Consider the following 26781-nt stretch of genomic DNA (forward strand, 5'->3'; position numbering starts at 1 on the left):
AGCATAAACAAAGCTTTTTTGAATGCTTGCAAGAGACTACACATCAAGCTTCTCATGAGGTGAATTTACTCACAATGTTTTTTCAATGTGATAAAAGTTCTTAAATGAGAGATTTTCACAGTGTAGTTGTGAACGCTAACTTGCAGTGTGAAGAAAACCCAATTTGCTCTAGTTTGACTGAATGTCAACCAGTTTCCAGGGAAAGTATTGTCCAAAGCACAGAGGCTTATTGAGCTTTCCACAATGTATATTTAATTCAAAGATGAAAATTAGAGAAAAATAGAAGAAAAAGTTGAGAGAAAAATTGATTGTATTCTAAATGATAAATTCACTGTCCTCTGTACTCTTCTTCTTGTGCATCTAAATGCAAGCACATATTCTAGATTTCAGAGCAATGACACTTACTGTAGTTTTGGAATTTTGCATTCGGTTTTCACTGCATATCCAAGTGTTGCGATAAGAATTTTTCACTTCTGAATAAACATACACATCTAGGTTCTTTCTTTATGTAGACTGTTCTGTTTTGCCTTCTTGCTTTTAATATTTACATTATTTGCCTACATGTACAGTAGTAATGTTTCATTTTGTGTATTATTCTGGGTTTTGTAACCCTGTCCAGCCCAACACAAGCAATCTTGACAAGCTCGCCGATATTATCAGAGTTCTTTATGCAGATAAGAAAGACTAATGTGTCCAATACATATCCTTATAAAGCTCCATCATGCACCTCACTCCAGAATAAAACAGTAATCTTATCTCTTGGAAGTTCAAGGTTTTCTTTTCAATAACCGGTTCCCCACCTAAAAGCATGTTCTACATTGTATTTCAATATGCTCTTAAGAGTAAACTGTGACATTCACCGACTTCACATCATTTATTTGTTCAGAACAACTGTATGCATAAAGCCATCCCTGAGCATATCCATCCATTCATCCTCTAACTGCACTATCCAGTACAGGGTCGCAGGGGAGCCGGAGTCTATCCCAGCCAGCAACAGGTGCAAGGCAGGATACACCCTGGACAAGACAATAGTCCACAGACACACACTCACACCAGGACCAATTTTCCCAGAAACCAATTAACCTACCAGTATGTCTTTGGACTGTGGGAAGAACCTGGAGTACCAGGAAGAAACCCACAGGAACACACAGAGAATATACAAACTCCACACAGACGCTGGGAGGCAGCAATGCAAAACACTGAGCCGCCCTAGCTGAGCATAAAAATGTGATAAATCTGCTACAGTATGGCTGTTTGGTGTAACACAGATTGAGACACACATGGATTTATGTATCAGAAAAATTCAACTCAGATGGGCACTCCGACTGGATGGCTCACGCCACTAGTGGGCCTGGACCTGTCAGTACTGGACAGCACCAGGAAAGGACACATACTCCTCCTCCAGTCAGGCCTGAGTAGTTCGAGCACAAACTGCAGCCATCACCAGAGAGCCAAGTCTGAAATCACTCATGTGTTTTTATATTTTGAACAGATAAATTAACCACTAGTGTTTTCAGTAAATACATTTATTGTATTGAAATGTCCACCCAATGTTACTAAAATGTCACATTTTGCAACAAAGACCAATACAAAATCTTAATCAAATATATAATAATATGAAGATATGATAATACTTTAAGATTAAAAAACTAGTACATACTGTAGGCAGCCCTACTCATTACGCATAGATATTCATATAGCAACAAACAACATTAGTAATACACAAAACACAGTCATCAATGCATAACAGGGGATTAATCAGCCTCATACAATCAAAAATAACTGATTACCAATAAGTAAAGATATAATTCATATGCATTTATGGGCCATAATGTTTTTATCAAAAGGATCAAACTCAATAAATACCCAAAAGACAAAATTAAAACTAAATGATTTGCATGACCTTTTCAGTGAAAACACATACAGATGCGGAATAGTGTACTGGATATATGATTTTCCGTACGAATAATATCTCTAGATTTACCTTAAGAACTTTGGCATTTCCAGAAGGTTGGCTAGGGTAGTCCTAGCTCACTACTACTACTGATAATACATTACTGCAGTCACAAGTGATCAGGAAATGGACTTATCACATTGGGTTTTGTGCAGCATCTATGCATTGGTCTATTCTTACACTGTAAGACTATTTACGGAGACAGCGAAACTGTGAAACATTAAACCCAAGGCGAAGACGGACGTTGACAACTCAATGAAGCACGATGTGGATTTAGATCTCATAATTTCGGAATTTCCTCAGAAGATCAGATGGAGTATCAGCTGACCAGCGAAAACGCAAGTGCCAGTAGTTCTCATCTGAAATTGAACATCAAATAGGTTATATTCCTAATATTACAGAGACCAAAATAAACCTGCAGAACTACTTTGGCTTCAAAAGACAGAAAACGTTCTCATCCAAATCGTAAATTATAAAAATTCCTCTCAGCTTCTAATTCTATCTTAGCTTGTTTTTTACAGTTTTATGGACAGTACTTCTATATTGGCTCATAAAAAAAGAACATTTAAAATATTTCTTAAATCTTCTTTTAAAGAATTCTCAAGGCTGTTGAGCCACTCAATTTCTTCGAGGTTGAATAATTAAAAACATCATAAACAGGCCAATAACAGAAGAATAGAAATGAAAATCTGGCATATCCAATCCAGCTGTGCTACAAGCTATTGTGCTGTATTACCATAAAAAAAAGCTCATTTGTCATTAGGATTTATATCGCATTCATGACTAAAAAGCTATTCAAGGCCAATGTAAACATTATAATAGAGAAAGGATATGCTGAAATGAATGGAGAGTTTCTGCATTCATAAAGAATGTGCCTGAGGGTTCGACACACTACTCACTTGGGGATGTTGGTGTGTTAGGAGACTGTACTCCCTCATTACCCGGGGTCTTGTCTTCTGTCTTCCCCATGTGCCAGGCCTTGCTCCCGCCCTCCTCTCCTGTCAGGGGATCCTGCTCACCACAGCCAAGAGCAGCTTTCTCTTCTGGGCCCTCCAGCATGGGCTCCTTCTTGGTCTTCACTGCCCAGTGCATTGACTAGAACCCAAGTGCAGCATACAAACCAATCACATGCATGAACCGCTTATTTTCACTTCATGCTCTCATGTGTGCTGTGCATGGTGCTTTGGCACTGATTTTCGAGGACTGTACCTTGGGCACTTCTATCAGAGAAAACAAGATACAAAGTTCTCTTTTACATAAGATGCATTTTAATATTTTAGACTTTGTGAGTTGTAACAACATTAAGCATCTCCCTCCTTTTCAATTGTTTGTAAATGTTCAAACAAAGGGAGCTTGCTCACCATTTCTTCTCATTTAATTTGAGAAATATTTACAGCTGGACGTGTACATCTTCCTTCTGGCAATCATCATTCCTCAACCAGAAAGTATAGTGACATGGATATAATAGAATAAAACAATAAGAACATCCATAATAGAATACGAACAGGAAGCAACATGTTACTTGCTTCTCAGTATTTTGAAGTACCTTTTATCTGATATTTTTAAATATGAGAAAATTCGTTTTTAAAGCTTATACTGAATGGTTTCAACAGGCAACAAGAGTAGGAAGGATTCATCAAAACATTATAATGAAAATTTGCATTTCTGCTCATGTGAAAATTCTCTTCACATTATTAAAATCCAAGTGCCTGGTTTACAATTATTCATTCTTTCTGAAGAACCATCAGTCATTGCTTGACTGGATCAACATATGTATGAAATCCATTAACTGCAACACACATAGAATAGCTTACGTTTAACTACACAAAAGATCTGGAAATTATTTAAAAAGGGGATGCTTTGTAGACTGCATAATTCTTCTCTCATCAAAAGAGAGATGTACACCTCCTCTTACACTATGCAGACAAGCAATATTAATCATTATGATTCTGAATGACTCATATAAGAGTAGGATGATAACGGTAATTAAGATGTGGGTTCTTTCTCAAAATTAATAACAACAATACAGAGAGGGTCAGTGCTTACACAATTTTCCTTTGCCTGGAATACAGTGTAAACTAGTAGGATTATGAAATCTGGTGATCAGTGTTGAAAGATTCTGCAATGAATTACATTTGTTTGTGAACTATTTGCACTTAATCTACAATAACCAATAACCCTGTTATTGTGAATTGGTCAGGACACTGAGTGGAGACATCTGGTGGTTGATGACAATCAAAAGACAGAATTGTGTTGTTCTAAGTTTTGAAAAGACTATGACGTTTTTAAAATAAATGCAAACGAAAAGGGGCTTGGAATAGGATGAATGAGCACTCAATACATGTTAAGAGAAGTGTCTGCTAAACAAGTGTAGATCAATTATATTTATTAAGGATAAATTAAAATAATCACTTCCATCAGATTTGGAGAGTTGAGTCTGTATGCTCTGACCTGCATTTTGAAAAACTGGTATGTTAGTACTCACAGTTTTGACAGAGTCGCTGAGGGCTTCCCAGTCATGGAAGGGGACTGTGATTCTGCTGCGTCGCCAAAAGTCATAACGGGCCCTACTGTCTTCATTAGTCAGGACTTCTTTGGCTTCCTGCAGCTTTTGAAAGTTTTCTACTAAAAAGAGACAATAACATACAAACAAATTATAATGTTGGTCCACAGCTGCACTAAGACATTGACCATATTGACAAACCCCAGGAAAGAAGGGTTTTTATTGCCCTACCAACTGTATTAAAGTTGATGAATGATTTTTTTTATTCCCTTGGTATTAGCAGCCATTTTGAAAAGTAATTCTTAGCAAGTTGTTTCAAACTTGGTGTTAGGTTACATCAAAGTACGTGTTCTCAAATTTATATTACAGGTCAATATGTGTGCAACACTGCCAACATGAGAGTAGTGCAAAAATGTTGTCTTTTCTTTTTAGTACAAGCAACATTTGTATCGATGCTGAGTAAAATATATTCACAGACCACTATACAGAGAGACTCTGGGTTGCAAACAACCCAACATTTTAAGCACAAGGCATCATAGGCTTCATACAAAACAGAGAAGAATTTTGAAATGTTCAACTGTCCATTGTAACCTTTAAAAAAAGTTTTTCTTCAGGGCCCTTTATATCCAAGCATCTATTTCCTGACATTTCTAAAACATAAAACCCTGTCAAATTTAAATGTGAACTGGCACTTTTTTGACAGACTTTTTTTTTGGCACCACTACTTTTGTTTTGACTGCAAGTTACAAATTCTAACAAGACTATTGCTTATTCTAGAGGAATAGTGTTTAAAATGTGTTTTAAACAAGGAGATGATTAAAAAAATAGAGGAAAGTAATTTTACAATAAGTAGGAGTTTAGAAAGGCCCATACACTTAACTTCATATTATTGTAAATTACCTGACAGTCAATCTGGTAGCTTTACCAAACTGGTAAGTTCACCTATTAAGAATTTATTATATCATGTACAGTACATACTTAATGCATTTATTATATATTTGTGAAACATACAAATAAGGCACCCTTTATAATATGCAGTTTTGCTAAACAATATGCAAAAAAGATTTCTTATTGAATTCAGCAGCAAGGTACAATCTTGATAATATTGCCCACAGTGGTGCTCTGTCGAGGTGCTGTCTGAGAAAGAGATGTCAATTAATGACTTAAGGGTCATTAGATGGCACCATCAGAAAAGGGTGCTTTTGTTCTGGTGCAATTATGTCAATTTTCAAATATAAGACTCAAATACTTCACTGACAAGGTTGCCATGTTTAATGAGAAAAAATGGAGTGCCTTTGAAACAGTAACTTTATTAAAAATATTATACTAAAATGTCCCTTCACATATTCCAATTTTCATGTGATGAGCTGTAAGAAACACAATAAGACAGTTAATAAGGAACGTGAGACATTGGGCTTTGCTGATAATCACAATTACAATAATTGGTTTTACTCTGGTTGTAATGATAGTTTTGTTTCAGTTAGATTAACTGCTCTTCCCTTTACATAACAGCTTCCAATAATATTTTTATATTAATAAACTTAAACTGTAATGAAAATCTATCATGATATTGCGTGGTAACACTGTGGTATCAGGACTCATGTGTTTTAAATGTTATATGGTATAATGTTTCTCTTAAAACACCTAGGATTGTAAATGTAAAAAACACAAAAATACCATAAATACAAATCATGATATAACACTTGCTTCTGCATTTCCTATTTCTTGGAGCCTCAACATGTACGGTATGATTCCTTAAGATGTTCCTTCCCTGCATCATAATGTACAATACTATGGCATCTAGAAGCTCCATGAGTTGTCTTATGGACTGGAATTTGCCAAAGGCTTGCAAACATAACGCCATATAATATAATAATGTTATATTGGTTTGTCTAACAAAATAAAAATTAAACTGCAACCTTCAGGGATCCTGTGCAGTGCATGTTACTTGGAAAAAACAAACCACATATCTTTAAATAATGCAGAACCGAAACAAGATTTAAGATTTATCAATGTATTAAAAACATCAACAGGATAAAAGCTATTATTCTGTTATGGATAAATGTAGAAGATTGTTCTTTGTTTTAAAGGAAGAGGTTTGCAAAGGTAAAAAAATCTATATTGTTCAGTATGGTCATAAGAAAAACAGTCCTCAAAGAGCTCCAATGACAGGTGGACTATTAGTTTTAAACAACATTATTTTCCAAGCATTTTCCCAGACAATTGGCTGCAATTACAGCCATTTTCCCTTTACTGTATGTGTGGCATCAATGGCTCCTTTAGTCACTGCTGTCACTCACATCACATTTGTCAGGGCTCATCTCCCATCTTTACTGAAGTAAGGGATGAGTACCAAATCTTCAAGGTCATGAATTTCACATCTAGATGCCAGTACCTTGTACCCTAGGCCAGATCTTGAATAACACACACTTCCTGTACCCTGGAACATACTGTGGAGATGCACAACAAGAGAGCTGAGCCCAATGAAGGGAACAATGGATAAGAGAAACCAGCTAACCAAATAACTGCAAAAATAATAAATCACAGTAAGGAACTTCAGATCTACAGAATTAGTCTACATCAGTAGTGGACATTGCAGCTTCATTGACAATAGGAAAGGAAGAGGTCAGTTTTACAGCATCTGTTTCAAGGGTTAAGGCTGGCATTTCAATCCCAGCTAGGGCAGTCTGGGAATGCAGTTCTGAGGCAGGATCAAAAGTTAATATCAACTGCAAAGAAGGAGATGAAAAAGTGAAAATAGAAATATTCATATTAAATGTGAACACATTTACTTGTCACAGTTTCAAATGTAATTCAGTTATACTGAACTACACTGCTGCTTAGTGCATGTGAACATTGCAGAAAACACAGTAGAAGAGTAAATACCTGCTTTGGGATTTTCCGGATGCTTGTCCGGGTGACATGCTAGAGCTCTGACTTTGAACTCAGCCAAGATCTGGTCCACCTAGAAAAGAAAAAAAATCATTAATGTTCCTTTGACAGAAATGTAAATCATATAAAAACAACAACAAAAAAGTTTTTTTTATTTTAAACTTAAACTAATCTGGATGGCTTTACTGATTCATGCAGCGATTGTCAGTTTTGTGCACTGCTGTTTACACAGTTGGAGCACTAATTCACACTGCAGTTTAACAGTACAACTGGATATTTTCCAGTATTCTGACAAACGTAGGGATATTTAACATTGTTCCAGTAAAAAAACAGATTTCTGGTAAAATGTAATGTGTAACTAATATAATGTGAACATCATTTACTATCGTCACTCTTTGCTCCATGTCTTGACTAAGCTTGCTTTCTTCTTGTCCTATGAAACTCATAAATAGCTATAATTATTTTATTTCATTTTACGCAACTGGTTTAACCGAGACATTTCCTAACAAAATGTATTATCTTAAGCCAGTTCTGCAATTCCGATTACAATACCTTGGGAAGAATCAATTGGTCCTATTTTGGCAACGCAGCTAGAAAAATACCTTATTTGTGCTTCTTCACAAATTGGAGTTCACATGCAACATCTATGCATAAAAGGTATGACATGAAACCAGAGACACAAGTAAACAAGTCAGTTTGCTTCCTTCTAGCTCCTCTCATACATGCAATCAACTTCCTTTCTTGTCTCAGAGTCTTATCAGAAATGTTTTCCATTGATTTGCACCTGAAAGGATTATCTATGAGAAAACTGCTTGCTTTGAAGAATAGTGGAAACAAGCACTCTGGTGAATCTAAACAGAGAACAAGCTTCATTGTGTGCAGAGCTAACGCTGTGCACGTCATATCTGCAAAATGCTTGAATGGTCTTGAATTGTATAATTTGTATGCATACCCATAAAGGGTGGAAAATGGTGTTTATTTCGCTGGTGATATGCAAACTAGAGAACTCTAATGACATTATCTCACTTTTCCCTGCCTATATTACATAAGGTTTGAAGAAGCGGCAGTGACCTTGAGTAAATGAAAGAAATTCAGGAAACCATGAGCAGAATGTGTTTTGCTGAACGTCAACAGACATGAAATGACTTACGTAAGAGCTGAACAGCACTCAGTTTTCTCAGATTGGAGTTGTGAACACTCTCGATGGCGATAGAGTCTTGACCTGAGATCTTTGAAATGCTCCTTTCAAGCAAGCACTAGCACAATTTCACTGATCATACCTCCTCTACTCATAGGTGTCAGGGAAGCTGATCTGCAAGTGCCCAGAACATAGATGGGTTTGGTGGACTGAAAAATCCACACATATTGTGATGAGACAGACTATGGTTTAGGGCACCTTAAGGCTGCTGTTTGTGTGGCTTGAGCAGAGTATAGTAGAAGCTAATGAGGGCTGTTCAAACTCAATAAATACCCAAAAGACAAAATTAAAACTAAATGATTTGCATGACCTTTTCAGTGAAAACACATATACAGTAGATGCGGAATAATGTACTGGATATATTATTTTCCGTACTAATAACATCTCTAGATTTACTTAAGATCTTTGGCATTTCCAGAAGGTTGGCTAGGGTAGTCCTAGCTCACTACTACTACTACTACTACTACTACTACTACTGATAATCCATTACTGCAGTCACAAGTGATCAGGAAATGGACTTATCACATTGGTTTTTGTGCAGCATCTATGCATTGGTCTATTCTTACACTTTAAGACTATTCACAGAGACAACGAAACTGTGAAACATTAAACCCATTGTAATTACAGTGTCCAAAAAAACACACCCATCTCATCCATGTGCTAGACAGCCTCCATGTACCGTAGCTGGCTTCACGCCTAATCATGACTAGAAGCTTCTGGAACTCATGGTCCTACATCTGTAATCACAAGCTGATAGCTGAAAGGCTTGGCGAAAGTGCTGATAGACAGCTGTGTGGGATATCTTCAATCATGCAGAAGCTGCACACCAGCTGCAATCTGAACATTCAAGCTGGTGTGCAGAACACCACTCCAGGTCTCAGAATGGGACCTTAATCGATTGACAAGGATGACTGGGCATTTCATTCACCACTGCTGACATTGTGACTTCCCATTTGTCTGTTTTGCTGTGGAGGGAGGTTAGATACAGTAAATATCTTGGCAATGAACTCATGTAGTTTGGACAGCTGTTGTTTGGGTCTTCACAGGTTAGCTGATCATCAAAAATTTGTGGATCTTGATGTATTTTATCGTTTAATTTACAGAGTTCTTTTCCAGTGAAATATGTAGTGTGTGACAGCATGTAGTGCATGAAGAAATTAGCAAGCAGATTTATATCATCTCACCCCAACAGCCAGTAATCAATACTAACAGAATGTAGTTAAATATAAATAATTACTTTCACTTCTATTTTTAATTAACAGCATGGATTAAAATTAATCATGGGCAAAACATCCCCAGTAAGACTTTCTTAGGGTTTTTTTCTCCAGAAATTAGCAAACAGTGAAACTGTGTACTCCAATTTAACTCTTGTCTTTTTAAAACATCAATTTCAGGAATCCCAAGGCTTGAGCAGATCACCATCATCATAAATAATATTAGAATAAAACGGCAGCATTACCCCAGAAACCTATAACAACGGCAGGGCTGTTTATCCTTTTCTGTTCCATGTAAATGATACTTAGACAAAGGCGGCGTATTTTACAATGTTTTAACAAGTACCAATTAAAACAGGTACAATCACTTGCAAAAGTCTACACTTCCACTTACTGTCATCTATTTAAAATAACTAAACATCTTCTCCAATTCCTGTTAGTTTACAATACAATGACACAAACACTGGTTTTCCATTGAAGGGATTTAAAGAAAAACAACGGGTGTTGTTTCAAAGGCACAGCGTATATCCTCCACAGTGATGGATATGTTCAATAACACAATGAAGGTTAGCTATTAAAAAAGAAGTGTCTCTCTCCTTTATCCAATTGCTACCACCAGAAAAATAAGAGAAGTAAACAAAAAACATTTTAAACATCTACACAGATGTTTAGTGTTTAAATTAGTTTCTCTATCGCCTTTCAATAAACTTTTAAACTGAAGATGGGTTTGCAAAATGGCAACGTTAGTAGAAGTTATTGACTTAAAACAGGGAAAGCAGTAACCCAATTCAACACTACATTCAGCTGATTTAAAGCTTACCGAAGACAGTTCATCGCATCCAAGCAAACCGTAGTAGTCTTCCAGATCTTCAGGTTTGCAGTTCAAAATCGCGTCCATCTGAAGACAGGTAAAGTTTACCAACACTAATCAAGATATGCGTAGTTCAGTACCAATTGCTACGAATATGAGCAATGAAACAACTTTACCTTAAACCTGCTAAATGTAGCCTATCTTATGACTCAGAAAATTAAAAAAATCATTCCAGTTCTTTCACGCAACGGTCAGCTGATGCTTTTGAGCATTTTGATCCAGTTTATTGGACCAGCGACGGTGGGAGGAGAAAATACACACTGAAGGGGCTTTGACTTACATTACACAATGCAATTTGGGATATGTAGTCGAGATGTCCAGTACTTCTCCTGCGTTGTACTAGAACCTGTTAGTATTTCTATTATCCCGCTTCGTAAATTTTATAAGTTAGGTCTTTTAGCTTACATTCCGCATATCAGGCAAAAGTACTGTAGAGTGTGATGCAAAATATCGCATCTAGCAATCACTGTTTAACACCCAAAGGTATGTTTTAGAGCCGATACCAGTGCACAAAACCCTTTATAGCACCTGTCATCATCTAACCGAAAAAGATTAAGCAATAAGTAACGTCCTTTATTATGATTAAATGTGATATGCATCTTTAATTCAAGAAATATCATCAGAGACACAGTCATCCCTGCTTTCCATACTTGCTCGCCTCCGAGCCTATAAAATAACGGAAGCCATTTGCCAACAACGCCTGTGCCTTTCAGGCAGATACATGACGCTTAAACTTAAATTTGGTTTGATGGCCGAGATGAACCATAGAATAAAGTCACAATGGTTTTTAGTATGATCGATTAAAGATAGAGAGACGTATAGACAGACAGAGAAAAATCTTGTGATGAAGCATGGCGTTATCCGTTAGATACAGCCACGGCACTACATTCTTTATCAGCCCCGAAGGCGCCTGCGCAGTCGCATCGTTCCACTCTAGTCACATGACATCGTTTGTTGTGGTTGACGTCATCGGCTGGTAGCGGTGTCGCGTGGGCCACCGCTGGAAGAGATCGAGTCACGTGGTCCGTTTAAATCTCCCATCAGCTGTCGTGCACGGAAGATTTCTATGGTCGAGTCTGAGCGGCGAGGAGCCCGAGTGAGCTAAAGATGGCGGACGGAGAGAATATCCTCCTAAACTCCAGCGCCAGTGGCTTCGAAACAGATGAACCTCTGCCTAAAAAGCCGAAGGTGGGATTGGCGTTTAGTTACGGGGATAAGGCCGCTCAGATCGATCAGGAGAGTGGGATCGGGGCCGGCGAGACTGGGGCGGCGGCTGCGGTAGCACCAGCAGCTGCAGCGGTGTCGGCGGCAGCGGCGGCGGCGACGACACAGCGGCCGGGGTTGGAGGAGGTGGTGACGGTGGGACAGGCCTCGGCTGCACCAGGAGGAGACAATGGGCTTCTGGGCTTGGAGCTGCAGGAGGGGCTGGGGGAGGAGGGAGAGAATGATCCGGTCGGCGGTTCTGCTGCAGAGCGACCAGGTACGGAGTTCTCCGCGATCGCTGCTCTCTCCTGTCTGGTCTGCTTGAATTAACGTGGACAGTCTAATACAGTCTGTAGAACTTTTCACAACTCTACCGGTGGATAAAAATTACATAATAAAAAAGTGCAACATAAATGCAGTGCAAGGGTAACCATTCTGCACCAAGCGTATCTATTTACCCGCCATGAACAAAAACCTCCGAAAACTTAAAATTCTGCACAGTCTATAGTGAAAATACTTTTAATATAATATTCGTGTTTTAAAATCGAGAGTACAAACTGATTTGACGTAGCATTTCTCGTGTATAACTTTAAGGATTAATATAGGGCCATGTATTTCTGAAGTGGGCATTGCAGTTTTGTACAGAAAATGAACTAATGCAATGATCAGAACGTGCACACATCAAGAGTATGGCAAAAAGGTTTTCTTACGATTTACTTGCAGGAAAGTACCAGTGCGTCTGGGGTGCAAAGTATAAGGTTATTAAAATAATTCAAGAACGGTTTATATAGACGCTGGATTCTTTACCGAATAATCGTGACATTTTTTACCTCATACAATTTCACATCGAATTATACCTGTCTACTTGGCGCTTTACTATATACTGTACAATCAATTAAAAAAAAACCCACCAGAATCAGTCACACCTCTTTCCTGTGCATATATAATTTGTAAAAAAAATTCTGCAGATTTCCTTGTCAGTCTTTCAATTTTTCAGACATGGCGTTGAAGATGTTTCCATTATTTTGTGATTAAATGATTTGTACAAACTCAGTTATGTCAAGACGGAGCCGTGATTCAGTTTTTTTACTTTTGTTTTTGCTGACAGAGTGCATTGATCTCAATGATGAGATTCTGCCCAATGGATTCCATTCCTACGATTGCGATGACGATGATGACAGATCTTCGCATGCAAGTTCTAGTGACTGGACGCCTCAGCCCCAGATAGGTATGGCTTTTAAAATAGTAATAAACAGTTGTGTCAGTAACGCAGACATTGTAGTTTTATTCAGAAGACAAGAGTTTGTGTATGGGTTTTAAATCTCATTCTTGCAGACACAAAACTGACAGTTGCATTTAAGTGTTTTTTGGATAGGAGATTCCAGTTGAAGTATTGCTGAAGTGGAAGATTGCTTTTGGAAATTAATTTGATAGGTTTAAGAGATATTAAGATTGTGTCAACTGAACAATTGATTTATGTCAAATATGTTTTGTTTCAGGCTCCTACAGTTTTATTCAGCAGCACATTATGAGAGAAACAGACCCTCGAACGATTTTAAAAGACCTTCTCCCAGAAACTGTTCTTCCTCCTGATCTGGATGATATGACACTGTGGCAAATAATAATCAACATATCAGAGCCTCCAAAAAGAAAGAAACGCAAAGACATCAACACCATGGAAGATGTGGTCAGGTTACTGCAAGAATGTAAAAAGATTATAGTTTTGACCGGAGCTGGGGTATGTAATTCTTAGAAATGTCACTGAAGATCTGTAAAAAACAGAGATACTAGAAAGGCTGTATACCTGTATAGCACATAGCAAATTCAGGCAAATGTTACTGGAAAAGCATAGTGTGTAAAGCTTTTTATAATCCTATATGCCTCTCAGTAACTCTTAATATTACATGGACTTACTCCAAAACGTACTCCATGAGCTTCAAATGGTGCAAAGTATTAGGATTGTTGGATGTTAAAATTTGCTTAAATAACTAAAAGCTAAGCAGAAATTCTTTGTAGCTGGGAGCTGAATCTTCTCCTTCATTGAATTTAATGGAATAATAAGAGGAAGAAATGCTGCAATTCGGGGAAAAAATGAGAAAATCTAGGTATTTAAAATTATGGTATGCGCAGAAGGAGCGGGCGCTAACAGGATTTTTCTTTCTAAAGGAACCTTGAGGGTAATTTCAGTAAACCTACATACATCTTTCTTTAACATCATTAATGCAAGGTGCATTAATGCAACATCAATGCAAGGTGGATGCATTGTACAGTCTTATGGTCATTCTTGCCGTCTGCCATAAGACTGTACAATGCATCCACCTTGCGTCTTGGCAGAGGCAACATCGACAGTGACCTGTTTCTGGACTAAACGCATCTACACATCTACTGCTACATCTGTTCTCTTTCTTTTTCTTTTTCCCGTTTACAACCACTTTTTGTGCAATATATGCCAGGGACCTGTGCAATACATTTATATTTATATTTATATCTATAGTTACTCTGTGTTCTGTGTACTGTTCTGTTCTAGTTTGTTCTTGTGCATCCGGACTGTGAGTAACTCTTGTATTGTATTGTATGTATTGTACCATTATTATATAATTCGTTACACTGTGGCTGTGTTGTGTGTGTTAAGCTGCTGTTGCACTGCAATTTCCCTCACGGGATCAATAAAGTATCTATCTATCTATTAAATGGGTCTTTTGAAATAAGTCAATTAGTGTTGAATTTTATGAAATGGGAAAACAGCTGTAAACATTTCTTTCTAACTGCAGGTCTCGGTGTCCTGTGGAATACCTGACTTTAGATCCCGTGACGGCATTTACGCGCGGCTTGCGATTGACTTCCCCGATCTTCCAGATCCTCAGGCGATGTTTGACATAGAGTACTTCAGGAGAGATCCACGACCCTTCTTCAAATTTGCCAAGGTTTGTTCATTTAAATTTAAGAGCGCCTTACCTTTGTCACAGATCGCTGCCGTCATTATTAAACATGCCAGAGTGAATGTGACTTGTGTTATGAATAAATCTTTTACATCCAAAACATTTTTTGCTTACTTTTTTGGGGAAATTGTGTATTAATGTATACATGCACCAAAATCAAAATCACTACATTTTGAACAGGAGATGATTAAAAGTATAAGAAGAAACGGTCTCCATTTTTGGGGTGTGTAAAATGTTCTAAAATTATTTGAAGCATCTTACATTCTCTATCAAGGGTGGAGTTTTTGGGTTACTTACCGTGTGTTCTGCTCTCTCAGGAGATCTATCCAGGACAGTTCCAGCCGTCGCCATGTCATAAGTTCATTGCAATGTTGGATAAGCAGGGGAAGCTTCTTCGAAACTATACTCAGAATATCGACACACTGGAGCAAGTGGCTGGAGTACAAAGGATCATACAATGTCATGGTTAGTTTACCGTCCGTGATGTGTTTAATACATTTAAAATACAAGTCATGAAAATTTTCGGATAGTAGAGAAACCTGTAAGACAGAGTTGCAGTGTCCCCCGCAGGTTTTGGGGCCCTGAGGTCTAAACTAGGATTTTTACCATGAACTCGAATAATAATTTCTCATGCATGGGTCCAAATGAAAACCAAACAAAAACTTGTTGCTGAAGTTATCAAAACACAGGGAGCAGAATAATGGAGACTGCACCACATGACGTGTGTGAAAGTAAACCTTTCATCAGCACCAGGAACAGGAAAGACACAATATAAATTGGTCTCAAGTGTAAAGGTGAGTCAAAAGAGTTTAGTAACTGCCTTATGAACAGATGAGACAAAGATCAACCTTTGCCAAAAGTGACGGAAAGGTAAAATTGTGGATAAAGAAAGGAACTGCAGATGTTTCAAAGAATACCATCTCATTTGGGAAGCAGGGCAGAGGTATTGACAAGCTACAGGATATTACTGCTCTGGAACTGGCTCGTTCATCTTTATTAACATGAACATTATTAACAACTAATAATGGCAGAAGTAGCAAAAAATTCTGATGATTATAGGAACATTTTGCCTGATTATGTGGACATACTTCCATACATATTGGGAAGCAACTCAATATACAGCAAGACAATGACTCAGGCCATATGGGCAATCAATTGATCATATATTTCACATGCTGAAAAACCAATTGAAGTCTTACTATCAAGAATAGGCAGTGGCTGCAGCAAAGACTTGGCAAGGAATCTCAAAGGATTATACCAAGTTTGGCGAGTATAATGGGTCTCAGACTTCATGTAGTTATTGCCTTTTAGGGATATGCATCCAAATACTGTTGGCCACTTAAAATCACTGAATTGTTTTTGTTTAAACTTGAATATTGTTTGAAATGACCCAATAACACATATACAAATGTTTTAACTTTGCTGTCCCAATACTTTTGAAAGGCAATGTAGTAAAATTAGCTTATTTCCAGAATGTCTGTCTGGATGACATTCTAGAGCTCTGACTTTAAACTTGGCCAAGAGATTCAAGTTAATAGTATTACAAGGAACTGTAGGCCCATGCATAATGTTAAGGAGAAAATTACTTCATATGCTGTCAATTCAGAAAACAACTGCATTCAATGAATTGTACCAGGGGCAATAAATAGTGCTACAGAAGGTTGATTCTTTGAAAGAAAATAATCCAGATATATACCAGATTTTTTCTGATTGCCCTTAAATTGTTTTATATCCGCTTAATATTTAAAAGTGCATTAACGTGGCTTTTAATTTTGTTACAGGGTCTTTTGCAACAGCGTCTTGTTTAATCTGTAAATACAAAGTTGACTGTGAAGCTATTAGAGAAGACATTTTTAATCAGGTATGGTTTGAATATACATTTGTGGTGCAGTAAGGATGCATTTTAAAATTACAACAAAGTCATTAGTGTAATTAGAATTTTCAGTTGTTGCTAATGGATTAATAGTCATATTTCTTTGGCAATGGTGGTTTTAATGTTAATGTTACAAAATCTCTGGAATCCCAACTTTTTTTCCTTATACTCCTAGGTTGTACCTCATTGCCCCAAGTGTCCACCTGATTTCCCTCTTGCCATCATGAAACCAGACATTGTTTTCTTTGGAGAGAACTTACCAGAACAGTTTCACAGAGGCATGAAACATGACAAAGATGAAGTGGACTTGCTGATTGTCATCGGATCTTCACTGAAAGTGCGACCAGTGGCTCTTATTCCAAGTACGTTACTAAAGCAGTTCTAATGCTACATTGCTTTGCTGGAAAAGAATGCTTTTGAAGGCTTCTAAGGCAATCCTAAAGTAAAGCAGTGTGGCAGTAAGAAGAACAGTAGCAGTTTGGAGTACAGGCCACAAATTAGCAAATCGAGAGAAATAAAGACGGTAAAAAAAATCAGCATGAATTGTTCAAAAACCCCATTTTGCCATACTGAATTGTATTTTCACTACAATGAGAGACCTGGAGTTAATTGGCTAAACAATTTGCATTGAGCCCATTTCTGCTATAGGCTGTACAGTGGATATAAAATGTTTACACACCCTTATTAAAATTGCAGGTTTTTGTGATGTAAAGCCAAAAATCAAGATAAATCATGTCAGACATTTTTCCATCTTTAATGTGACCTTGCAACCACAAGAGAAAAACAATTATTAGGACAAATAATTGAAATAAAAAAAAACCTACAACACTATGGTTGCACAAGTGTGCACACACCACCCAAATAATACTTTTGCATTTATTACAGCAGTATGTCTTTGTGAATAAGTCTCTATCAACTTTGTACACCTGGACTTTGTAATTTTTTCTCACACCTTCTTGCAAAAAAGTTCAAGCTCCTTCAAATTCCCAGGGGATCTCCTGTGCACAGCCCTATTTAGGTCATTCCACAGGTTTTCTATGGGATTGAGGTCTGGGCTCTGACTGGGCCATTCCAAGACTTTGACCTTTCTTTTCTAAAGCCATTCCTTGGTTGACTTGGATGTGTGCTTTGGGTTGTTATGTTGTAAGTTGAAATTCCTCTTCAGCTTCCTGACAGAGGTCAGCAGGTTTTGTGCCAAAATATCTTGATATGTGGAGCTAGTCATTATCCCATCTATCTTGACTAGAGCCCCTGTCCCAACTGAAGAGAAGCAGCCCCAAAGCATGATGCTGCCACCACCATGCTCCACAGTAGGTATGGTGTTCTTTGGATGATGAGCTGTGTTGTCTTTGCACCAAACATATCTTTTAGAATTAAGCCCAAAAAGTTCAACCTTTGTCTCATCAGACCATAAAACATTTTCTCATATGGTTTGGGGTGATTGAATGTATTTTTTTGCAAAATTTAGATGGGCTTGGATGTTCTTTTTTGTGAGAAATGGCTTCCGTCTTGCCACCCTACCCCATAGCCCAGACATGTGCAGAATACTCCCGTATTGTGGGAGATTGTTGTCACATGCAAGAAGTGACCAGTACCTGCTAGAAATTCCTACAGCTCCTTTAATGTTGCTGTAGGCCTCTTGGTAGCCTCCCTGATATGTTTTCTCCTTGTCCTGTTATCAACTTTGGAGGGTCATCCTGATCTTAGCAATGTCCCTGTGGTGCCACATTTTCTCCACTTATTGATGACGGTCTTCACAGTGCTCCATGGTACATCCAATGCCTTTGATATTCTTTTATACCCCTCTCCTGATCGGTACCTTTCAACAATAAGATCCTGTAGATGCTTTGGCAGCTCCTTGCAGACCATGGCTATCCCAGTAGGATGCAACCACAAAAGTTTCAAGGAAATCCTACAGGAACAGCTGATTTTTATTTGGGGTAAATCAGAATCACTTTCATTGATGGCAGGTGTATGCCACTCTGAACTCTGAACACAGCTACAACCCCTTATAAAAGGGTGTGCACACTTATGCAACCAGGGTGTTGTAGGTGTTTTAATTTGAATTATTTTTCCTAAAAATTATCTATTTGTTGGTTGCAAGGTCACATTAGAGATGGAAAAATGACTGACATAATTTATCTTGATTTCTGGCTCTACATCACAAAAACCTGCAATTTCAATAAGGGTGTGTAGACTTTTTATATCCACTGTATGTCAGTCTGAATTGAAAGAATAAAATGACAATCAGACAGTTGTCGTGGTAAATGCAGAAATGTTAGCATCTCAGATTTGAATTGTAGTATTTTAATGAGAACGCTTAATTAGCCAAACAGATATCAAATGGCTGTAGCTTGTGCTACAGGCCTCACATTGACAACCAAGAAGAAATGGCAGCCAGACAGCTTGATTTACACAGGCACACCACTTTCACATACATTAATCCTAGAAGTCGGCATTAGAATTTTGAATTTTAAAGTTATTTAGAAATTGTTCATGTACAAACATGAAAAAAAAAAACCTTGAAATACACCAAATTTCAATTCCATTGGTGTGACAGTGGCACAAGCAGGTCAGGCTGCCATCTTGCTGGATGCAAGACCCTGATTTTCATCACCCATTTAATGACTTCTCCGTTGTCAGTGTACCTGTCTAGTACGAAGTTGGTCGTCTGCCCAGTCTTCAAACACAAGCATTTTTGGTGTGAAAAAAACTTTATAGTTACTAGAGGATTCCATGCCTTGGAAAACACCTATTTCCTCTTTTCCCTGTTCCACTTTCAAACTTTTACCCAAAGGTTAATTTTAATTTCAGTGTTTTGATGGGGCCCATACCATGGGCGAGTTATGCTATTGGGATTTTCAAAAAACACAGATTTTCTAACCTTTTGTCGAGCCTTTTTTCCCCTACTAAGGTCCCTGAGATCTTGTGAAGTTGACACATTTCATGCTCATGTATGCTCGTTCTTTACAACCTATTTAAAATGACAATTTCTACAGGAAAATGGAAAAAGTATTTAAAGAATGATATTTTTTACCCTGCTGTCATTGCTAAGTAATGGCTCATTTTGCTTTTGAAGTATTTATACATCAGTTCCCAGTAAGTCTGTGACTTAAACTCTTTTGAAGGTAAAGTGATCACAGTATTTATTGAAAGAATCTTTAACAGAGACCCTCATTCTACTCCATATTTATAGTGTTGGCTTTATGGTTATTTCATTTCCAATTTGCTTGTGTTATACAGGCTCAATTCCTCATGAAGTGCCTCAGATTCTGATCAACAGAGAACAGCTGCCCCATCTGAACTTTGATGTGGAATTGCTTGGAGACTGTGATGTTATCATTAATGAACTATGCCATAGGCTAGGTGGAGACTATGAACAACTGTGCTACAACCCTTTAAGACTTTCAGAGATTACAGAGAAACCCCCAAGGCCACAGAGGGAGTCTGAACTACAGTTCTGCGACCTGCCACCCACCCCCCTCGAGCTCACTGAAGACTCTGGTTCCTGGGAACAGACAAGCGAGCCCACCCACAACTCTGTGGGAACTTTGGAAGAATTGACTGGGGATCGGTTATCGAACAAAGGAGAGCCTACCTCTGAGCTTGCAGTGGACAACGGGATGGAAAACTCCTCAAAAAGCAGGACTGGGTCTTCTGGGGACAGTGGAAAAACTGAACCGAGTGAGTTGCAGACTTCGAAGACTGAAGATGCCCCTGGAGTGGGAGAGAAAAATGCAGATGTAGAAATTCGCAAAAGATACTGGATGAGCAGATTTGGCAGAGAGCCAGTCAGCAAACGCCTCGACAGTAAGTTCAACCTCAATCAGCATAATATAACGAACATTAAACCAACTGTCTTTTAGTGTATTGTCTGCTATATAATTAAAAATTCATTTATTTATAGTAACTCGAGAATTAATGGCTTCAGTGGTTGATTTATCTTTTGGATTGTTTTGTTGAATTAACTTTTTACTGAGACCCTTAATGATATTTAATAAGTTGAGGAAAAATTCAAATATCTTTTTGTTCTTTGAAGGGAATCCAAATTCTCTGCTTCCCTCCAGTTTCACATTAATGGAGCAGGTAAAAAAGAAGAATTTTAGAGCTTATGTCTCTAAGCCTAAAACCAGGGCTAACAAGTATGTTGAGCGACTGCAATTGATGTGTGACTGCTTTCAGTTTGACTGAGGCTGCTGTGATTTAATCAATGGAAAGTCACCATCAAAAACTGAGTTTGGAATTCAACAACAAAATAAAAAACTGTATGATTAGAATCACCAAGAAAGTAGTTGAATAGTATTGGCTTCATAATAGGGTGAAAAAATCCATTTTAAAAGCATTCTTTTTGTTAATCAGTCACACTCCATCACCATACAATTCAAAAGCATTTATGAACACCCTAAAACAATTTTGTCTTGTATCCTTCAAACAACTTAAGAACTTTAAGCTATCCAGCAATGTTGTCAAAACTGATGTCTAGCCACATCCTGAATGATGCCAGGTTCAAATCCTTGGGTCGATTAACTATTGGGAACCAAGAGCTAGATGGGTTGAATGGCTTCCTCTAATTTAGAACTGTTAGAATATAACACTTGTTACTTTACCTGCAAGTGTTAGTCTTATTGAGTTGTGATGGCTGAGCAACTCTTGGTTTCTTAACCACAGGCCCAAATGATTTAAGTTACTGGCATACTGAAATGTTTCATAGAATATTGTTGGCTATATCACTCAAACATTTCAATCCAGTAAAACATTTGTAATCAATTGTAAAGAATCTGGAGCCAAATGCAATATTGATTCTTATATATTTCACATACCGTATATGAACTCGATGCATAACTTCCAGAATCCAGTAATATATACCCCTCTTGATTATAAAATTCATTTTTTAATGACCACTGTATTTTGCGCAGTTCAAAATTGTAGCATTTTGTACAGTGGGGAAAAAGGATATGGAATTATCAGGAGAAATACAAATCCAATTTCTCATGTATTGTAGAGTAAATGGACTAAAATTCTGACGTGTAAAACAATTAAAGGGATCTTGATGTTTGTTGAGGTTGCACAAAGGAAATAGTGTCAGAAAATAGGCGTTAAAGGAATAATTATTTTAATTTAGCACTTGCTCTTGCTCACTTTAGTTTTGGATTCAGGAATAGGCACCACGTCACAGTCATACAAGGTTGCATGAGCAGTCTTGAACAGTCGATGAGCACAGGTCTGAAAAGAACGTTAACGTATCCACATTAATCAGTCAGTTGATCCAATAAAGTCACAGTTCAGCTACAGTGAAAATCAGTTCATACAGGCTCTATAGGATCAAAGTTCCTGACCGCTGATCCAGGAAAATCCCACTGGTGAGCACGGTTCAGCAAGGTTATCTGGAAGACTATTCAAAGCATTTACGGCCCGAAGCGGTTTTTTAAACCCACCAAACTGCATCACATCTATGCCGGTGCAACAATGTCATTAACTTTCATTCTTCTGTCCTGCGTTAGATTCACAATACCTGTTCCAGGCACCAAATCACTACATTTTCCAAGGAGCAGAAGTCTACTCCAATTCCGAAGATGAGTCTTCGAGTTCCTGTGGAAGTCACAGCGAGGAGTCATACTGCAGCCCAGGAGAAATAGGGGAGGACGACAGCGATGGTGAAGAGCTCTATGGCCGATTAGAAGAGGCCGAGGACGGAGAAGACTGTTTGAGGAGCAATGGAGAACAGCTAGAAAAGCAAACCAATGACCGGGAAATCCTGAAAGACAGTATAGCTGAGGATGTTACAAATATGACACCGATGTGATAAAATCCAGCGCCTGCTTTTAACTGCTACCTGTCCACCAGCGTTGGTAGTCTTTACTATGAAAGTGTACTTCATTGCTTTCAGACAGCCTAAGGAGAAAAATAACCTAAAACAGAGCTGTCATGAACCTTTTGTTTGGGGGATGGCAACTTCATCAGGGGGCATTTTTTTTTTTCCTCAAGCATTTAGATTTATAGACTGTAGCCAGTCTAGGTCTCACATTAGGTCACCATTCATGTTTTTTTTTTTGTCAGCATGGTACAACACATTTGATTGTTTTAGTTTTTTTGCACTTTCATAGTTTTGTTTCATCTCCCCTGTAAGACTGTAAACAAGCATGGCAAGCATTTGCTTTCAGATCTCTTCCGCTAATGAACACATAGCATCTAAATCAAAAACAAAACAAAGCCATGTCATTGGCAGCAGGATGAAAAAGGGAATGGCAACAGTAGACCAAAGAACAGGGTTTTTCCATACCAGAAAAAAAGATGAACTATACATTTTCAGTAAATCTTAATGTCGCTTCTGGTCTTTTGAATTTCTAAATATGTCAACAGAAACACTGGCATTTTTTTCTAAAGACTTTGGCAGCTACTTTTTATGGTAAATATACTAGTATTGTTATTTTTGTATTTTGTGATACTCAAAGGCATACTCAGCAAGAGTAGGTGACTGGTTTAAAAAACTGTCTTTGAAAATATAGCACTTGCAGTATGTAGACATTTTACGCCTTATATGGATTTACAGAATAAGCTGACACTGTGTCACTGATTACTGTGTCCGGGTTTTCCTTTTAAAACAAACAAATTCCTGTGGAAATGCAGTAATAGAATGTTTCTCCAAAGTGTCAATAACACCTTTTGGATGTGGACTTAATTAGCACAGCTAAAAACGTGACTTGTAAAGTGTTTTGGAAACATGTGCCTGCTTTCTTATCTTTTAATATAACATTGGTGGCTGTAAAGTTGTGCTTAAGGATGGCCGTCACTGTGGCACAAGCTCACATTAATGTTAAAATACACCTTTCCATAAAGCATTTACACTGCCAAAATGTAAATTATGCAAGCTTTTTTTTCCACATAGTAGTGAAGTTCTTTTACTACTATGTTCTCTGTGAAACGTTTTACAAGGATCCTGTAGCTGCAGTGCTACGCAGATTCACAAATTATCTTAAATTTTGTCTTGGGAACAGCGGACGAGCACAGAACAGATGTGACTGGGGTAGTGTGGCATAGACTGGAAATGCAGATTTGCAATTGGGCATCCAGGGGGAGACATGCATCATAAGAATCAGACGTCATAACCATTTGTTTATGATCCAGCATGTGCATTAACCCATACTCAATAATCAGCACATTTGCCAAATACAAAAAAACAGCCTCTTATATAAGAGCATAAACATCACTTATATTAGCCTTCTTTAAGAAATCATGGTACTTTCAACATTTGTATTAAGAAAGGTATGTATAGACACACTAGAATCAACCCCTTTTTCTGTTTTACATTGTGTAATTTATTTTATTTTATTCCTTTAGGCAACACTAACATCCATGCTCAGTCGCCAGTTACAGTTTTGGGGTTATACAAGTTTTTTTTAGTCCAGGAGTTCCCATTTGTTTCCTTTTGCTGCATTGAAAAGCCATCTTTCCATTTCTGACATGCATGAGGCTACAAGTCACTTAGGTTCAAGAACCTATTGAAATCACAGTCTGGTTTTAAGTTATTTTTTACAAAGAGACTTTCTTTATTGCTACTTTGTACTGTATATATGTTTTACATAATCTACTGGTGTAGATTTTATAGATACCAACTAGTTAGTGTGACTTCAACTTCTCTGCAAAATGTTTAAAATACAGGAGCAACATTTTCTATTGTTCTGTTATTTTTTATGTACTGTTTCAGAAATGGCATGGCAAGAAAAGCCCCTTTTCCAGCAAGTTTATAAAATGCATAAATTCTATGCTGCCTTTCTCTCGCTCTGTTCTGTCATGCTTATCGTTTATGATTTGTCATTGAGTTTTATACAGGTTAAGAGCAACTTGTTCTAAAGCCCGTCTTGAGTTACACATTTCTTATTTTATGTAAACCAGTATAAAGCAGAAGACATATTTGAATTTGAAATATAATGCAATAAAGTGTCTTGACATATAAGCTTTGATGTGTTCAGTATTCTTTTGCAGGATGATGTTGCAGATGTTAAGTCTTTCCTTACCAACCTAGATATTCTCCTGTTTTCATCTTTATGATACTGTAAATTCACAGAAGTAAACTAAGTTTGGGCTGTCAGTTCTGTCAGAAGTGTAGGATTCGTGGAGATCACCATCCCTTTGTATTTAGAATATTTCTCTTTAATTATTATCCTATCACACAAGCCCTCCTAAACCTGCTCTTTAGGATCCCAAAGTCTTCTGTTATATTCCAAATGACCAATTGGTGAATTGGTAGGTTGAGCTTGATTGTTAACCTCAGAGAAATGGTCAATTTAAAGTGTCCTCCTGATAATGAACGATTTCACTTTTTTGTGAACAGAATGACGGAAGACAACTTTCAATTTAAACTAGAGAACTCAGTTCAAATTTTATAAGTCAGCTGAAACTGGAACATCATAGACAGTGGAAGATCTGAATAAACAAAACTCCTCAGTTAAGTGGGAAATGGAACAACAAGGATTGTAGGGTCTTATAGGGTCAGGTTTGACAGATGGTGCCCAAGTATATTTCTCCCAGGTCAAAATCCTGCAGGTTATGTTAGACTCTACAAATCCATCCATCCATTTTCTAACCACTTTATCCAATACAGGGTCACTGGGAAGCCAGCACCAATACCTGCAAGCAATAGGCACAAGATATGGTATACCCTGGACAAGATGCCAGCTCTTCACAGGGTACACAATCACAGCAGGGCCAGTTTTCCCAAAAGCCAAATTGACCTATTTTCAAGGTAGAATACAAACCAGCTGATGGTCTGACTTTCAAAAGCAGGACATTTTTGGATGGCCAGAATTAGTTTATTCTCTTTTAATTACCATCAACACAGGGCAAAGCACAGAATCCCAGGTTTATTTAAGAAGGAGAAAACTCCCTCCTTAACAATATACACATTATGGAGAAATCAATTACAAAAACACTCTTGCTTTGTATTCACTATGCCTTAGGTACAAAATGGTTCCCTGAAAAGGATAAATTCTTTAATCAGATTTGTTGTCTATTTGCCAGAGTAAACATCACCCTGTCTAAACCAAATACTGCCCCAGTTTTTGCACAGTATTCAGGTATAAAAAGCTTATTTAATGGCAGCCAACCAGTAATTAACCTTCCATTTATCTATTCACAGCACATTTTGAGTCATTGACATATAGTAGGCTATAGCCTAGAAATAATCGGTATTTTGACTGCTTGACCAGTTCATTATCTAAACATCTAGATCACGATTAATTATTTTTGTAATATAATTTAAAACAAATTCCAAAATGTAATTTATTAAACTATTTTTAGAATGTATTAAGATTAAATTTATCTTGCCCACATCATTAATTGAATCCTAATTAACAGAAAGATTGCTAGAATTCTGGGGAAGACAAATGCTCGGGAAGTTTCCTTAATAGTGCTACATAAGGATAGATGTATTTCTGAACAGTAAAGCGCAGTTCATTTTAAACAATAAGGAACATCAAGGTAATTATTCCAAAACACGTTGCACAACGGCAAAAACGTATTTTAAAATATTTACAAAGGACACGAAGTTTACTCATGTCCCGATTTATCTGCCAGTTTATTATCAGAACCGTACAAACAGCATAATGAAACCACGAGGAATTAGAAAACAATATGAAGATTAATCTCATAAAGGCTTTTTCATCTGAAGTAGAGAAATCTGGAACACGTCACATTGAAACAAAAAAAAATATCTTACCTGGTGAATGCCTTTTGGCACAGGAAACGTCAGACTTTCACTAATCTCCAAACAAACCCTTCAGACCGCAAGCACTGCAACCCTTACGGAATTAACCACCCATAGTTTCAGGATTCAGTTTCCAGATTCTCGAGAGGAAATCGAATTAAATCACTCGCAGGTGAAGCGTTTTTCTGATAACGCGAGTTTGCGGGAGAGCTAGCATCAGCATACACGCACCTACTATCGCAGGGTTGTTGCCAATAGCACAACATTTATCTGGCCTTCAATATAACTATTCATTCCCAGGGACGACTTGTCACATTTAAAGCTGCGTTGTTGTTGAAACTTTTCCTGCAAGTACAAGGTTTTAGTAACTGGAAACCTTTGCACATCAGAATGAGTAAGAGCTGTTCCTATGTATACTTACTTAAAATAGA

The 26781-nt window shown here is 37.6% G+C and overlaps 2 protein-coding genes across 6 annotated transcripts; one reads left to right on the top strand and one right to left on the bottom strand.

Moving 5' to 3' along the window:
- Positions 1-1510: 1510 nt before the first annotated feature.
- On the bottom strand, positions 1511-26773 carry dnajc12 (DnaJ heat shock protein family (Hsp40) member C12). Of its 5 annotated transcripts, XM_088915920.1 has the most exons (10): positions 26363-26773; positions 22160-22402; positions 21787-21870; positions 20246-20364; positions 15072-15209; positions 10582-10659; positions 7344-7422; positions 4440-4579; positions 2854-3049; positions 1511-2313 (listed from the first exon to the last, which is right to left on the bottom strand). In XM_088915920.1, exons 5-10 carry the CDS (start codon positions 15123-15125, stop codon positions 2228-2230), a joined length of 633 nt encoding a protein of 210 aa, XP_088772046.1. In that variant the 5' UTR covers positions 15126-15209; positions 20246-20364; positions 21787-21870; positions 22160-22402; positions 26363-26773; the 3' UTR covers positions 1511-2227. The 5 variants fall into 5 exon arrangements, with proteins under 5 accessions (XP_088772046.1, XP_088772047.1, XP_088772048.1 ...); XM_088915921.1 differs by lacking the exons at positions 21787-21870; positions 26363-26773 and having other exon boundaries at positions 22160-22263; XM_088915922.1 differs by lacking the exons at positions 22160-22402; positions 26363-26773 and having other exon boundaries at positions 4440-4576.
- On the top strand, positions 11691-24601 carry sirt1 (sirtuin 1). Its single transcript, XM_088915919.1, has 9 exons — positions 11691-12112; positions 12944-13063; positions 13335-13573; positions 14607-14759; positions 15092-15239; positions 16556-16635; positions 16823-17009; positions 19891-20457; positions 22149-24601. The coding sequence occupies exons 1-9, from the start codon at positions 11740-11742 to the stop codon at positions 22448-22450; spliced, it is 2169 nt and encodes a 722-aa protein (XP_088772045.1). The 5' UTR covers positions 11691-11739; the 3' UTR covers positions 22451-24601.
- Positions 26774-26781: the final 8 nt, after the last annotated feature.

Source organism: Atractosteus spatula, chromosome 5, assembly GCF_055471065.1.
Source record: "Atractosteus spatula isolate fAtrSpa1 chromosome 5, fAtrSpa1.hap1, whole genome shotgun sequence".
Taxonomy (NCBI): domain Eukaryota; kingdom Metazoa; phylum Chordata; class Actinopteri; order Semionotiformes; family Lepisosteidae; genus Atractosteus; species Atractosteus spatula.